The sequence below is a fragment of the Medicago sativa genome, chromosome 3 (genome assembly GCF_051527215.1).
Source record: "Medicago sativa cultivar Bolivia chromosome 3, Bolivia_mono, whole genome shotgun sequence".
NCBI lineage: Eukaryota > Viridiplantae > Streptophyta > Magnoliopsida > Fabales > Fabaceae > Medicago > Medicago sativa.
This window is the reverse complement of record NC_140751.1, coordinates 49,314,925-49,327,580: the sequence shown is the minus strand read 5'-3', so window position 1 is coordinate 49,327,580 and position 12,656 is coordinate 49,314,925. Positions and strand designations below refer to the sequence as shown.

The 12,656-nt window shown below is 31.9% G+C and overlaps 1 protein-coding gene and 1 pseudogene across 1 annotated transcript; one reads left to right on the top strand and one right to left on the bottom strand.

Moving 5' to 3' along the window:
* Window positions 1-7,201, top strand: part of LOC146937940 (uncharacterized) — a 29,038-nt pseudogene extending 21,837 nt beyond the window's left edge.
* Window positions 2,685-4,492, bottom strand: LOC146937941 (uncharacterized). The gene is made up of 2 exons (XM_085757375.1): window positions 4,409-4,492; window positions 2,685-3,871 (listed from the first exon to the last, which is right to left on the bottom strand). The coding sequence occupies exons 1-2, from the start codon at window positions 4,490-4,492 to the stop codon at window positions 2,939-2,941; spliced, it is 1,017 nt and encodes a 338-aa protein (XP_085613501.1). The 3' UTR covers window positions 2,685-2,938.
* Window positions 7,202-12,656: the final 5,455 nt, after the last annotated feature.

Sequence of the window (12,656 nt, the reverse complement as noted above, 5' to 3'; positions counted from 1 at the left end):
GATAACGATAATATATATATATATATATATATATATATATATATATATATATATATATATATATATGAGACAGGATCCGTTGACACCAGGTGTCAACGGATTCGTTGACACCAAATCTTAATCGTTGATATTTTTTGATCCAATGACTTATATTTGCTCATTTAGAATATCATGTGAACCACTCACACACTATTATCCTTCTGTCTTCTCCAAAACCTGATCTCAATTTTTTTTTCTTTCATTCTACCCCTTCTGTCCTTCTATTTTGTGAGCATCCTCTCGTCATCCTTATTTCTGCTACTTCGTCGCCCTCAAAAAATTCCTCATATTAATCAAAACCAAATCATACGATTATTTGTAAAATCTAAGAAATCAATCACAATTAGAGGATGACATTGATTCTATGGGTGTTTTGGATTTCTTTGATGCCGTCCATTTAGAATTTGGCCAAGTTTGAATAATCAAATCAAAATACTCCAAAACAATAATCGTTGGAAATTGACTGAACATGGTAAATCATTATAAGCAATTTCATATCTGAATACAAGACATGTGGTTATATAAAATCAATTTTATGGTTTTGGTAAATACAAGATCCTTTAAATTAAATTGAATTGGTAGACAATTATCAATGTACGGAAGAATAACGAGTGAGAAGAAGGGGACTGTGATTAGTGAGAAGACACACACTTCACTTGGTTCTCTCTGAAACTTCTGTTGTGTTGACATGTATCGAGCAGAAAGGAAGAAAAATAAATAGTGTTCAGGTTAAGAGAATTGGGAGCGTACGTGATTCATAATTACAAGCCTTTAGATTAAATAAATCAACGGATGAGATTTGGTGTCAACGAATTCGTTGACACCTGGTGTCAACGGATCCTGTCTCTATATATATATAATAAATGACTTTATAATGTTTAAATTTAGTTAAGGGACCTATTTATATAATATGTATGTCATGACAATCTTGCTTAACTATTGACTAACGAAAGATCCTTCAAAAAAAAAATTGACTAACGAAAGTTTAACAGAAAGTTCAAATTAGTTAAGGGGTCTATTTATATAATATGTATGTCATGTCAATTTTGGCTCAATATTTTAATCTGTATAACAAAAGTTTCACATAAAGACCTAATTGAAAATTATAAAATAGTTTAGGAATCAGATTACACATTTTTTAGTTTAGAAGTCTATATAAAAATTCTTAAATTGTCTAGAGATATGCATATTAGTTATCCATTAAAATTCATTAATTTTTTTTAAAGTGTAAACAATTTAAATTATTTTACATATGGTTGTGATTGGCGTGATATACAGTAGAAACTCTTTAATTTGATACTCGATAAATTAATAAACTCTCTAAAATAATAAGATAATAATTTTTCAGAAGATCCCTTTATAATTTTCGGTCCCAAGAAAATCATAAATTAATAATTCATAGAAATTAAAAAAATATATTAAGAATACATTGAACATATTTGTTCCTCTTGTTTACATTTACTATACTACAAAAGTCATTATTGATTTCCAATGCATATGAACACAGTAGTTACTAATTTACGTTGAGTCTCAAGGTTCGCTGCAACGTAATTCTAAGAGGCATAGATTAATTTTCCTTTTTGTTTGGTATGTACAGTATAATTACTTAAATACTCTTTAAATTAATAATTATTAATTTATCGATAAATTAATAACTCTATAAATTAATAAATTTCTTCGGTCCTGACATTATTAATTTATAGAGTTTTAACTGTATCTCATGTTGATCCAAAATGGGATTTTGATTACCACAAAAAAAATATAGCTCCAAACCAAAACAAAAAGACTTTGTAAAAGCAATGAAGACTTAGACTTGTAGAATGTTTATGAACCTCATGTTTTAAAATTGTCTTGAAGTTGCCATAATTTATTGATTCAAGTTGAAACTTCTCTTACAAATTTGGCGTATGAAAAAAGCAAGAAAAATATGGGAGATATCCAAACAAGAAGACTTGGAAAAGTGATTTGGAAGACTTAAATATTTTGTTTTGAAAAATAATTAAAGAGTTGTCCAAAGGAAATTATCAAGCTCTTTTCTTCCATTTTGTTTTTAATGAGAAAATGTTTTCTTCCAAACTAGCAAATAAGCCACAAATTCCAAAGCTCACATATGTTAAACCTCATGTTTTCCGTTGAGAGAATTTTTTTTTATTCTTCAAAAAAAAAAAAATTAGTCTCAGTTGCTTTTTGTAATTATAATTTTATGTGGCCTTGGGTAAAGGGATTTTAGGCACTTTTTTTTCCTAAAAAAAAAAAATCAATTTTTTTTTTGCCAACTTTTATTTGTAAAAAGTATTTTTCCCTAAAAAAATGTTGGGACTTGGGACTAAAGACCCCCAACTTTAGTTTACACGACCTTTTGTCTTTAGGGCAAGTCTAAGTTTTAAGCGACCGTATAAATTCACACATAATTATATCACAGTTTAATCCAATGTTTGATAAGTTAGCATGATCTGTCTTTTAAACAACGTGATAGGATACATAATAAATTACTAATTGTTGAATCAATTTTAAAAAAATGTTACGATTTATAGAGATTTGTAAAGCAAAGAGGTCACCTACCTTGTGTGTCAAAACGTCCGCTTCCTAACACACTAAATGTGAGACTAAGACAACTCATCGCAAAAATCAAAACATATACCGTGTTCGACATGAACCACCAATACATCATCAGTAACAAACATTACACATATTAATATTTCAATATACAATTTCAATTTTAATATATGCAATGATTGTTGCTAAATCATCCACTACACACTAATGTAAGGAAAATGCAAGTGACACATCAAAAAATGAATATAAATAATTATACAGGGCATGATCACCTCTCATAAAATTAAGTCTGCCTAAAAAATTTTGCATTTTGCTTCTCTACAAATAATGTAAGGTATGCACTTTATACAGCAACACTACAATCACCTTTCTTTGAAATATCCCCATGAGTTTGAATAGAAGAATGTTGAGATACTTCCATTTCTGCCATATCAGATGGTGGTGGTTCACTTGTATCATTAACATGAGAAAGTTGAGAATTAACAAAATCTTCTGTTGGATTGATTTCTAGTGGATCGACCTCATCAGGGTCACCGTAATGTGTGTGATTGACGACATCTGCATCATCTGAAAGTGTTGTGTTGTTGATATCGTGACTTACATCACAAAACTGCGAGTCATCTATCATGATATGATCACACGGCCGTAGATCTTGATGAATCTCAGTAGCTGCATGTAGCTCCTCAATATTTTCCTCACCAGTCATATGGTTAAGCTCTTCCTTTATTTCTTCATCAGCTTCTTGCTTTAGATCATCATGGTTAAATTCGGCAGCTAAATCATCATCGTTTTCATCATCTTCATAACCAAGATCGGATTGATCAACACTTAGGTGTGCATCGCAGAGGTGCATATTCTCAGCATCGGCATCTGCATGAATCATATGGACAGAACTAACTGCACTTTCCACGGTACATAATTGTGCATGATTGTCCATCTCTCTATCCATATGACTTAGATGCAATTGGCCAACATCAATAGCAGTGCCATAGAATTCAGGTTGTTCGTCGTCACTAACGACATTGTATTGAACCGCACCATCCTTCCGCAATCGTTTACCCGGCCCACCTTTTCTTCTAATCCTCTCTTTTCCCCTTCCCCTTTTTCCATGTTCAGCTTGCGGGGTTGATGTTACTATCCTTAGACCACTGAATTGGTCTCTCAAACATTCATGGGCAATATATCGTATCCGAGATATTGATTCAATTTGTTGTGGATCGAACCCTTTTGTTGAAAAGGTGTCAGCTATGTGTGCAATATTTCTCAGACCAGCATTCTGCAAGCATTTGTTTATTTTCTATAAAAATCATTTCAAACTTTATCTATGATTGGTACAAGATATATACAACAAAAGCTCATGAAACTCAGATGACAGAGAAATAAGCCACTTGAGGGTAATTCTCATATACCAATCCATGTACTCGCTTTCATAAACAATGCGCAGCTGATGGTCCATCCATTCAGTAAGCTCTGATTCCATATTCCTGGACAAATCAACCCCACTACTCAAAAGGAATTGATTGAAGCATGATATAATTGCCATCGCATATTTTGGTTGAGTCTTAATTAGTAAGTAATTGACCCATAATTAACCTGTTGAATACATATCATATGTTGAAACATATGGATCAAACTAATTACCAGTAGAATTGGAATAAATGAATGAATTTACGAAAATATAGTTTGACAGAAGTCTGAATCTTTCAAACCATAAAGGAACAACGACATCAGTGGTTTTTATTATTTAGTCTTGCTCATGTATCTTGACAACTAATCTATACAACAAAGTTTAAGATTAATTTTTTTTAATTACCAGGATAATTTGTACTGAAGATTTTAGGGGATCCTTCGTGTAATCGAATGGAAGTAATCGGTAATCCTCAACTTTGACTGCCATCTACTCATGCTTCATTGAGGTGCAAGATTTTGTTTTCCTTGTGCTATTTTGGCATTCCTTGTGTGAACAGCATTCTGAGCAAAAAGTTGCCAGTCATAGATAGGAGGAAACATGAAATACATTCAGTTAATCGATAAGTAATAAACGTGAAAGAGATATAATCATCAAATTTTATAATATTCGGTAGCGATGCGTAGAGGTCTATTCCAAAAACCGGGATGACAGCTGTTTGGAATCCATTTTATACATGTTAAATAATTAAGACTATCAAGTTCATGAAATATTATTAAAGAACAATAAAACATTAACGATTACAAACAAAACACATAAGTAAATATCCCAAAAAAGCCAAACATAAACAAGTTTAAGCATCTGAATACTTGAAGTTTCTAGATATTAAAACTGATCTTTTGTTCTCCGAAAATGCCTAAAAAGTCCTAATATAATATAAATTTCTGAAAAATACTCATATGAGATATGAGCTATAAGATATCGTGGCAGGAAAGATTTCCCAACACAAAATGTGTTGGTTGCATGCTCATTTGACCTAAAATTTACTTATGTTTTGCCTGGATGAGAGGGCACTGCAACTACTGATTCACGGATATTGAAAGAAGCATTACGCAGAAAAAATTATCTCAAAATACCTTCCGATATTTTCAAAGACTTGAGTGGATTTTCTTGGGATTCAAGCACAAAACGCTTCGATGCTGTCGCTGAAGTTTGGAAAAAATTAATTGAGGTATGTTCTTAAATATTGCGTTTGGAAGACATTTTTGCATTCAATTTTAGATTATATTAGTCAATATTTGGCATTCATATGATTCTCTGAGTTGGTCTTGATTGATATACAGTTTTTAGTGATCTTATTCATTTTCCTGATATTAGTTTTCAGTGATGTATCTGTGTAGTGGTGTGTTTGTGTGTGTGTGTGTGTGTGTTTTGGGAGCCTTGGTTACAATTTTGAGGTTGTTTTGTGCAGATTGATGCAACTAATGAATAATAACATGAGTTGAATGTTCAGTTGATTATGTAGATCAGTTGATTGGATAATAACTGTTACGAGAAACCGCATTTTTGAGATGGTTCTTATACTTCATTTTTTATCTGATAGGCAAAACCTGAAGCTGCAGAATGGATGACGAAACCAATAGAAAATTATGAGAAATTGGTTCTTACTTGTTCAGAAGATAGGGCTGTTGGAGGACATGCTGAGAATGACGAGGATATTAGACAACAAAGGCCACGTGCTGTGGAATATGAGTCGCTTGGAACGACTGAGGAGTTGACTGTCGATAGTTTGCATGAGGGCGGAAATTCACATGACGTCGGCAATGATCATGAAGTTACTTCTCCTGAGGTGCAAGTTGTTCAAGAGACAAGAGCTAAGAGATCTAGAAAGTCCCGAGATAATGCTGAAGTCGAAGTGATTAAAATGGCTCTCAAGGATGTGGCTGATGCCTTTAGAGAGAGCACAGCAGTTCACGATAAAGTTTTTAGAGACAGTATTGCTGCATATGAGAAAAGTCATCAAAAACTTATTCCTGAGGATGAAATTTGGAAGCTTTTGGAGGAGTTGCAAATAGAGAGTAATTTGTTCACTAATACTTATCTTTATCTTGTTGAAAATCCTTCAAAGGTTAGAGCGTTACTTGGATGCCCGAAACATAGACATAAGACTTTTTTAATGGAGATGATGTTCAAACCAGTTAGTACTTCGAGGTAATTTATAAAATATCTGCCACCAATTATCGTACAATTTTGAACCTGTAGAGATTTGAGATTATCTGTTTTGGTTAAGTGTACTTCTGGTTGTTTGATGCAGCAGGACTTTGATCTTCTGGATTAGTTTAATAGTATTTCATATATAAGTCGTGAATAATTAGATTTGATACTTTAATAAAGGATTTGATACTAATCCAGGACTTTGATCAAAATAGATTATCCTTTGATATGCAGCAGGACTTTGCTTTGGTTAACCTGTCTTCAGGACTTGGATAATTAGGCTATTGTTCCACTTGTAGGTGGAAAAGGAATACCTGTCATCAGAAATATGCAAGTGCAAATGGTTGTCTATTTTAAACTGATTTAACAACTTTTTATTCAAGTGTACTATATGCAAAAGAGCAAAATTTGTTTAAGCAATAAAAAAGAGAGAGAACAAAGTGGCTAATACTAGTTGGTGAATGTAAATTATCCAATATCAAGCACTGAGTTGGATTAGGCGTATTAATTTGAATGTTATTTTACATTTGCTTGTTCCTTAGCATGATCAGAATGGTTTTTTGTGTCTGACTGTGGAGTTTTGGTCCTGCTGTTGCCTTCGGATGCTTTTCCAAAGAGTAGTTATTTGTTTTAATTTTCTGGTGTGCTGCTGATTGGTGCTGTTAGCACCCTTTTCTGTGGTCTGGGAGTTGGTGCTGAGCCATGTTTATGCTCGGCTGGGTTTGGAGGTTCGGCTACTGCCATAGCAGTTTTGGTATCAGCTAGCTTTTTAACCCCTTGGTATATATTTGGATCAGGATTAGTGTCGGATGTGGGTAGTTTTTGGTTTGTTTTGTTATCGGTTCCGGTGTTTTCCTTGCGTATTTTCCGGCTAATTATCGGTCTCGGCTAACCAAAGTTTGATACTTTACTATAATAATGAGAGGCACTTTATTTTTCATCATCTATTCTAATTGTTTTTCATGTTTTTTGTTTTGCAGGTAATCTCTACATTGTTTTGCTCTAATGAGAATCTTGAATTTCTAGATTATGACATTAATATATAATTTTGTAATTGCTCTCTACTCTCTAATCAGGATCTTGAAATCCTAGATTATGACATTAGTATATAATTTTGTAATTTTGTATTGGGATGTAAGTTTCTGGAATATTCGACTCATTAGTTATTTTTATGTCTTGGATTGATATAACAAGATATGTTACATTTTTAATTTTCAATGTCTTATTTGACAGGTGAAATATTCAGATTTCAAATTTAATGTGTTTGCTTCTCTTATTTGAGTGAAGCTAATTCACTTTTGCGACACAGAATGATCAAATGTTCATATAAATGTGGTTTTTATCAAATAATTATTGCCAAATTAAGACATTTCATTGTCGAATATGTGCATTTAGTCGGAGGTTTAAAGATTTTTTCGGTGCGAATTAGATTTTATCAATGAAATCAATATTTAAAGATATTTTTATTTATAATTATTTTTACATATCTAAAAAAAATAAAAAATTATTTCATGATCATTCTCACCATTTCTTAGAGAGTGATCGAATGAATGTGCAGTTAACACTAGCAGCTAAAATTGGAGTTACAAATTTCACATTAAATAAATCACAAATCAAGTGTAAAAAGAGGCGTCTGTGGGACTGTTGAGGATACTGAAAACTAAAATGGAGAAGAAGGTTTTTTGTAATAATGATCAACATATATATTCGATACATGAGCTAGAAACTTTAAAGCTTCTATAAATGTTTCTTTTATTAATTTCTTGAAAAACTAATTGTGGATGTGCAGTAGTTGTCATCTCTTTTTGTTAATTTAAGTTATAAGATTGTACATGTATCATCGCTGTGAACTAATGTATCTTTGAAAAATCATTATAAATATTGTAGTGAATTCTAGTTTAATCCTGTATCGACAAGTTAATGCAAGCTCTCTTCTGTTCCAAACGGCCATTCATTTAAATTTAGAATTCAATAAGTTTTTGCAAGTAATGAACAATCAAAGAAATTTATGTGTCTGTTGTAGGTATTTAAGCATTGTTTTGAAGAATTAGAAGAAGAACCGCTTAGGGAAAACTTTGTTGTTGTGGTATAAATAATACTGTATATCCTTATAATTAACTAAAAATTTTGAGCTATTATAAAATTATACCATTATATAACTAAAAAAATGAACTTGTCTCAACATCTACAAATTATATATTAATTGATCTTTATGTGTCTTTATATTTCCAATTTGTTACTCAATCTTTCTCATTGCAATAATATATGTTCAATGATTCTATTTTTGAAGATTAACAGTGTCTCCTGGTCTTTGTCATTGCACCGAACCACCGTGTGATTGCTAGAGACATGCTTTTATGGAATGTGGTTACAGAAAAAAGTAGAAGCAAATGAAGTGACACTTGTGAAGTATGAATGTCGTGAATGATTATTTGGATAATAGAAGAATAGATAATCCATAGCCTAGCTACATCATCGTTTTTGTCATGTCCATAACCTAGCTCTGATTAATTATATGCAATTGGCTAACCTCAATAGAAGTGCCATAGAATCAAGGTTGTTCAATTTTATTTGCAGTATATTGTATACGAGATATTGATATAATTTGCTTTGGATCCAACCCTTTTGTATACGAGAAAAGGTGTCAGGTAAGTGTGCAATATCTCTCAGATCAGCATTCTGCAAGCATTTGTTTATTTTCTATTAAAAGCATTTCAAACTTCATCTGTGATTGCTATAAGATATATAAAACTAAAACTCATGAAACATATCCTTACCGTTCTCTCAAACTCGGATGACGGAGAAATAGGCCTCCCTATGAATTTGCACGTATTTCTCACATACTAATCCATATGCTCGCTTTCATCAACACCCTCATTATCCGCATCGAAGAACAAAGGGAAATCAATTGTGCAACATTTAGGTAAAAGTAACTCCAACATTGCAAAATGCTGCTCCGAGTGTTGAGGATAAGACTTCGAACATTGCTTCTCAACAAATAATTTTATCTCAAATTTTGTAATCGATTGCGCGAAGCCAGTTAAGGATAATATTATATACATTTCTTCTCTTGAGAAGTTCCTTCAGGAGAGGATTAGGTTGGTGGTAAAGCAGGTGCTCTCGGAGAATTTTGGGATTTTCGTTTTGCTTAATTTTATTTCTCTGTTATGTATCCTATTATTAACTTCTCGGTGAGTATGATTAGTGCAATTGGTCATGTTCATGCATTTCCTAGTGCTTGTTAATATTAATATGATTCTGATGCAGTGTCACTGTGTTCCAAATCTGTATGCATTCCATATAAATCAATTTTTTTTATGCTATATGTCCAACTTCTAGTTTAACTTAGATAAATATTGATTTTTCTCATTATTGAAAATCAATTCAGATGACATCTTCAGGAGAAAATTATTGATTATAGCTCATACTGTAGCACATCAAGAGGAGCGGAATTTAGTGCATACTAAAAACAATTGCAGATACTTCGTTATCGAAGATGTAGGCACAATATTGAAAACCTGATTTGCTGTTGTGTTATGGTCTGTTATCTAATGGTTGGTGGTTAGAGTTTTGTGGATTGTTGTGTCTTTTCGGTTTAAAAACAAATAAATAATATAAGTTTCATTTGAGCTTCCCTTTTGCTTTTGGCTTTAACATATGGTTTCATCTCATATAGCTCTGAATTGATTATATCAATGCTCTGTTTGGAAGATTATATCAATGACAAATCACCTTTCTAATTAATTTTTCTCTTCATTTTTCGTATAAAGAGGGAAGAAGTGGAATTGTCAGTTACAAACATGGAAGCGGAGCATATGAAAGAGCCATTATAAACATTTGGTACGATAATAATAATTTACATTTGGAACAGTTGACAACATGAATCCATTCATTCCCTAACTTGTATAAGAACATTACAACAGCTTTACAGTCATGTATGATCTCATCTCGTCTCATAAAACAGTTGACAATATTTGCTCTGTTTGGAAAATTATATCCACGATTTGCGGAAAAATGCAGAATCTTCTATATTAATAATCACCTGATAAAGATTGAAAGCTGTCACGACCCAAAAACAATCATCGTGACCGGCGCACGAACTAGATCATTCTAGCCCGGCAAGCCTATTAATCAAACTTGACAACTATAATACATAAAAATTTCAATTTAAATTTCATTTCAACATAAATATCCACTGAAATTTCGACAGAGTTTCGTCTATATTTTTAACATTTTCCAAGATGTAAATCCTGTTAAAAAAAACCTGTTATCAGCCAGAATCTCCAAATAACATCTTTATTTTTAAACTACTTGTACAACTCAAAATAAACATCCTGGATATTATATTAAATCATGCCCCTTTCTAACTAGTCTAAATCCACAATTTAGCTCATTTCGCAAAAATCATGACAAAACCCGTAAGCTTTTTTCCAGCAGAATTATCCAACTTCAAACGCACTTTTCGAGTTCATTACTAATCGGAATCACATGAAATTTAGGTCCAAACTGTAGGGAATTGAATGAGGAATCAAAAAAATCTAATTATTACTTTATTCCAGGTTACATAACAAGATATATCACGAATATACTACGAATATGTCATACGAAGCTTTTACCCAATTTTCATAAGGTTCAAGTACGACCACTTTTAACAATAATACTCCATTTTGATCACCAACTCATCTCACTTACATTAGCAATAAACCATCAACAATGATCATCAAACAAAATTCTCTAATTATCTCCTTTCATGAACCAAGCTACTCTAAAATGAAATTATCATAGAAATCATATCTTTCACACACAATTCACATACCCATAAAGCTTAATCATAAACATAATCACCATAATCATAATAATCATAAACATATATCCAATATATCATATTCTAAAATAGCTTATACTTTGACATACTTATCTGAGTATGTCTCTGATTCTTTACGATAGCAACTAGCTCGGCTAACTAAGTCGTAGATCCATAACTAAAATTCCTCATTTCCAATGATTGGCCAAGTGCTCATAAGATATTGCTTCGTAGCTAATTCATTCTAAACATAATTTTCATGTTAATATGCGTATGCTATGTTAGTATTCAAGTTGGAGGTTCCTTAGAATTTTTTTCCTTGGTTTCATAATTTTAATTTTTTGTTCTCTTTCAATAATATTAGAATAATTCTTGTCTTAAAATTTCATATCATTAATTATACATTTCATTCGTTACTATGAGCCGTACCTCATAGGCTACATTATCTCTTCGTTGTAGCAAACGGAGTTTTCATATTCGTACGCCATAGGCTACATTATCTCTTCGTTGTAGCAAACGGAATTTTCATATTCGTTACTATGACCCGTACGTCATAGGCTACATTATCTCTTCGTTGTAGCAAACGGAATATACCACATTATCTCTTCGTTGTGGCGAACGGTAATATACCACATTATCTCTTCGTTGTGGCGAACGGAATATACCACATTATCTCTTCGTTGTGGCGAACGGAATTTCATAAAATATCTATGAGCTTGTTACTCATAGGCTGCATTATCTCTTCGTTGCAGCAAACGGATTTTTTTTCTCTCAATATTCTCATTTCTTTCTTTCTTTCTTTCTTTCTTTCTTTCTTTTTCTATGAGCATGTTACTCATTTCAATTTTTCTCCTCATTTCCATTTTCTGTGATTTTCTATGATTCACTGTGAGCATATTACTCATAGGTTGCATTTCAAATTTTCTTTCAAATCATTTCTATAATTTTTTATACATCAATTATCTTGATAGACTTTCCCTCCAACATTTATACTAGCATAAACATACTTATTAACATAAAAGAGATTTTAGGATACACTAATAAGGATACCTAATTCAGAAATAATCATTCTACTATCTCACATTTATTTTGTTCCAAATGTACCATTCATATGGCATAATAGTCATGCTATAATTATGCCAACTTATTCTAATACTTCATAGATATTCCATCAATCACCATCTTAATCCAATTCCAAACAAGTTCTTAAATTTTCTATACACATATCGTATAACTTTATATGTTCTTTTTATTACTAATCATCCATATACTTCTTTAAATCCACGAACTAATCCTCAATACACAAGTAACGATAACATTACTAATAAACTCTAATAAATCATCTAATCTACCCACTAATACTCACATAGGACATTATACCCATTTCAGCTACAAATTCGATAACATGAGTATTAAAATTCTTAACCAAGCTAAAGCCCTTTATTTCCATAAAAGCTTCATTTCCACTATCAAAGAATTTTGTGTCAAAGCTATAAAATCTAACTAAGTTACTTTCCAGAGTTCTAGCCGAAATTGTGCAGACATACACTAAAACTTATTAAATTATCCCTCCTCCAATTTCAACACCACCATAAACATATTTAACATCATAAGAGCTATTTTTAGAGTATACTA

Bases quoted from the DNA above. Each gene is read 5' to 3' on its own strand.
- LOC146937941 (XM_085757375.1), bottom strand. From the start codon at position 4,492: ATGGCAGTCAAAGTTGAGGATTACCGATTACTTCCATTCGATTACACG. The intron at 3,872-4,408 runs GTAATTAAAAAA...AAATGCTTGCAG, and splicing joins CTTCAGTACAAATTATCCTG to AATGCTGGTCTGAGAAATAT.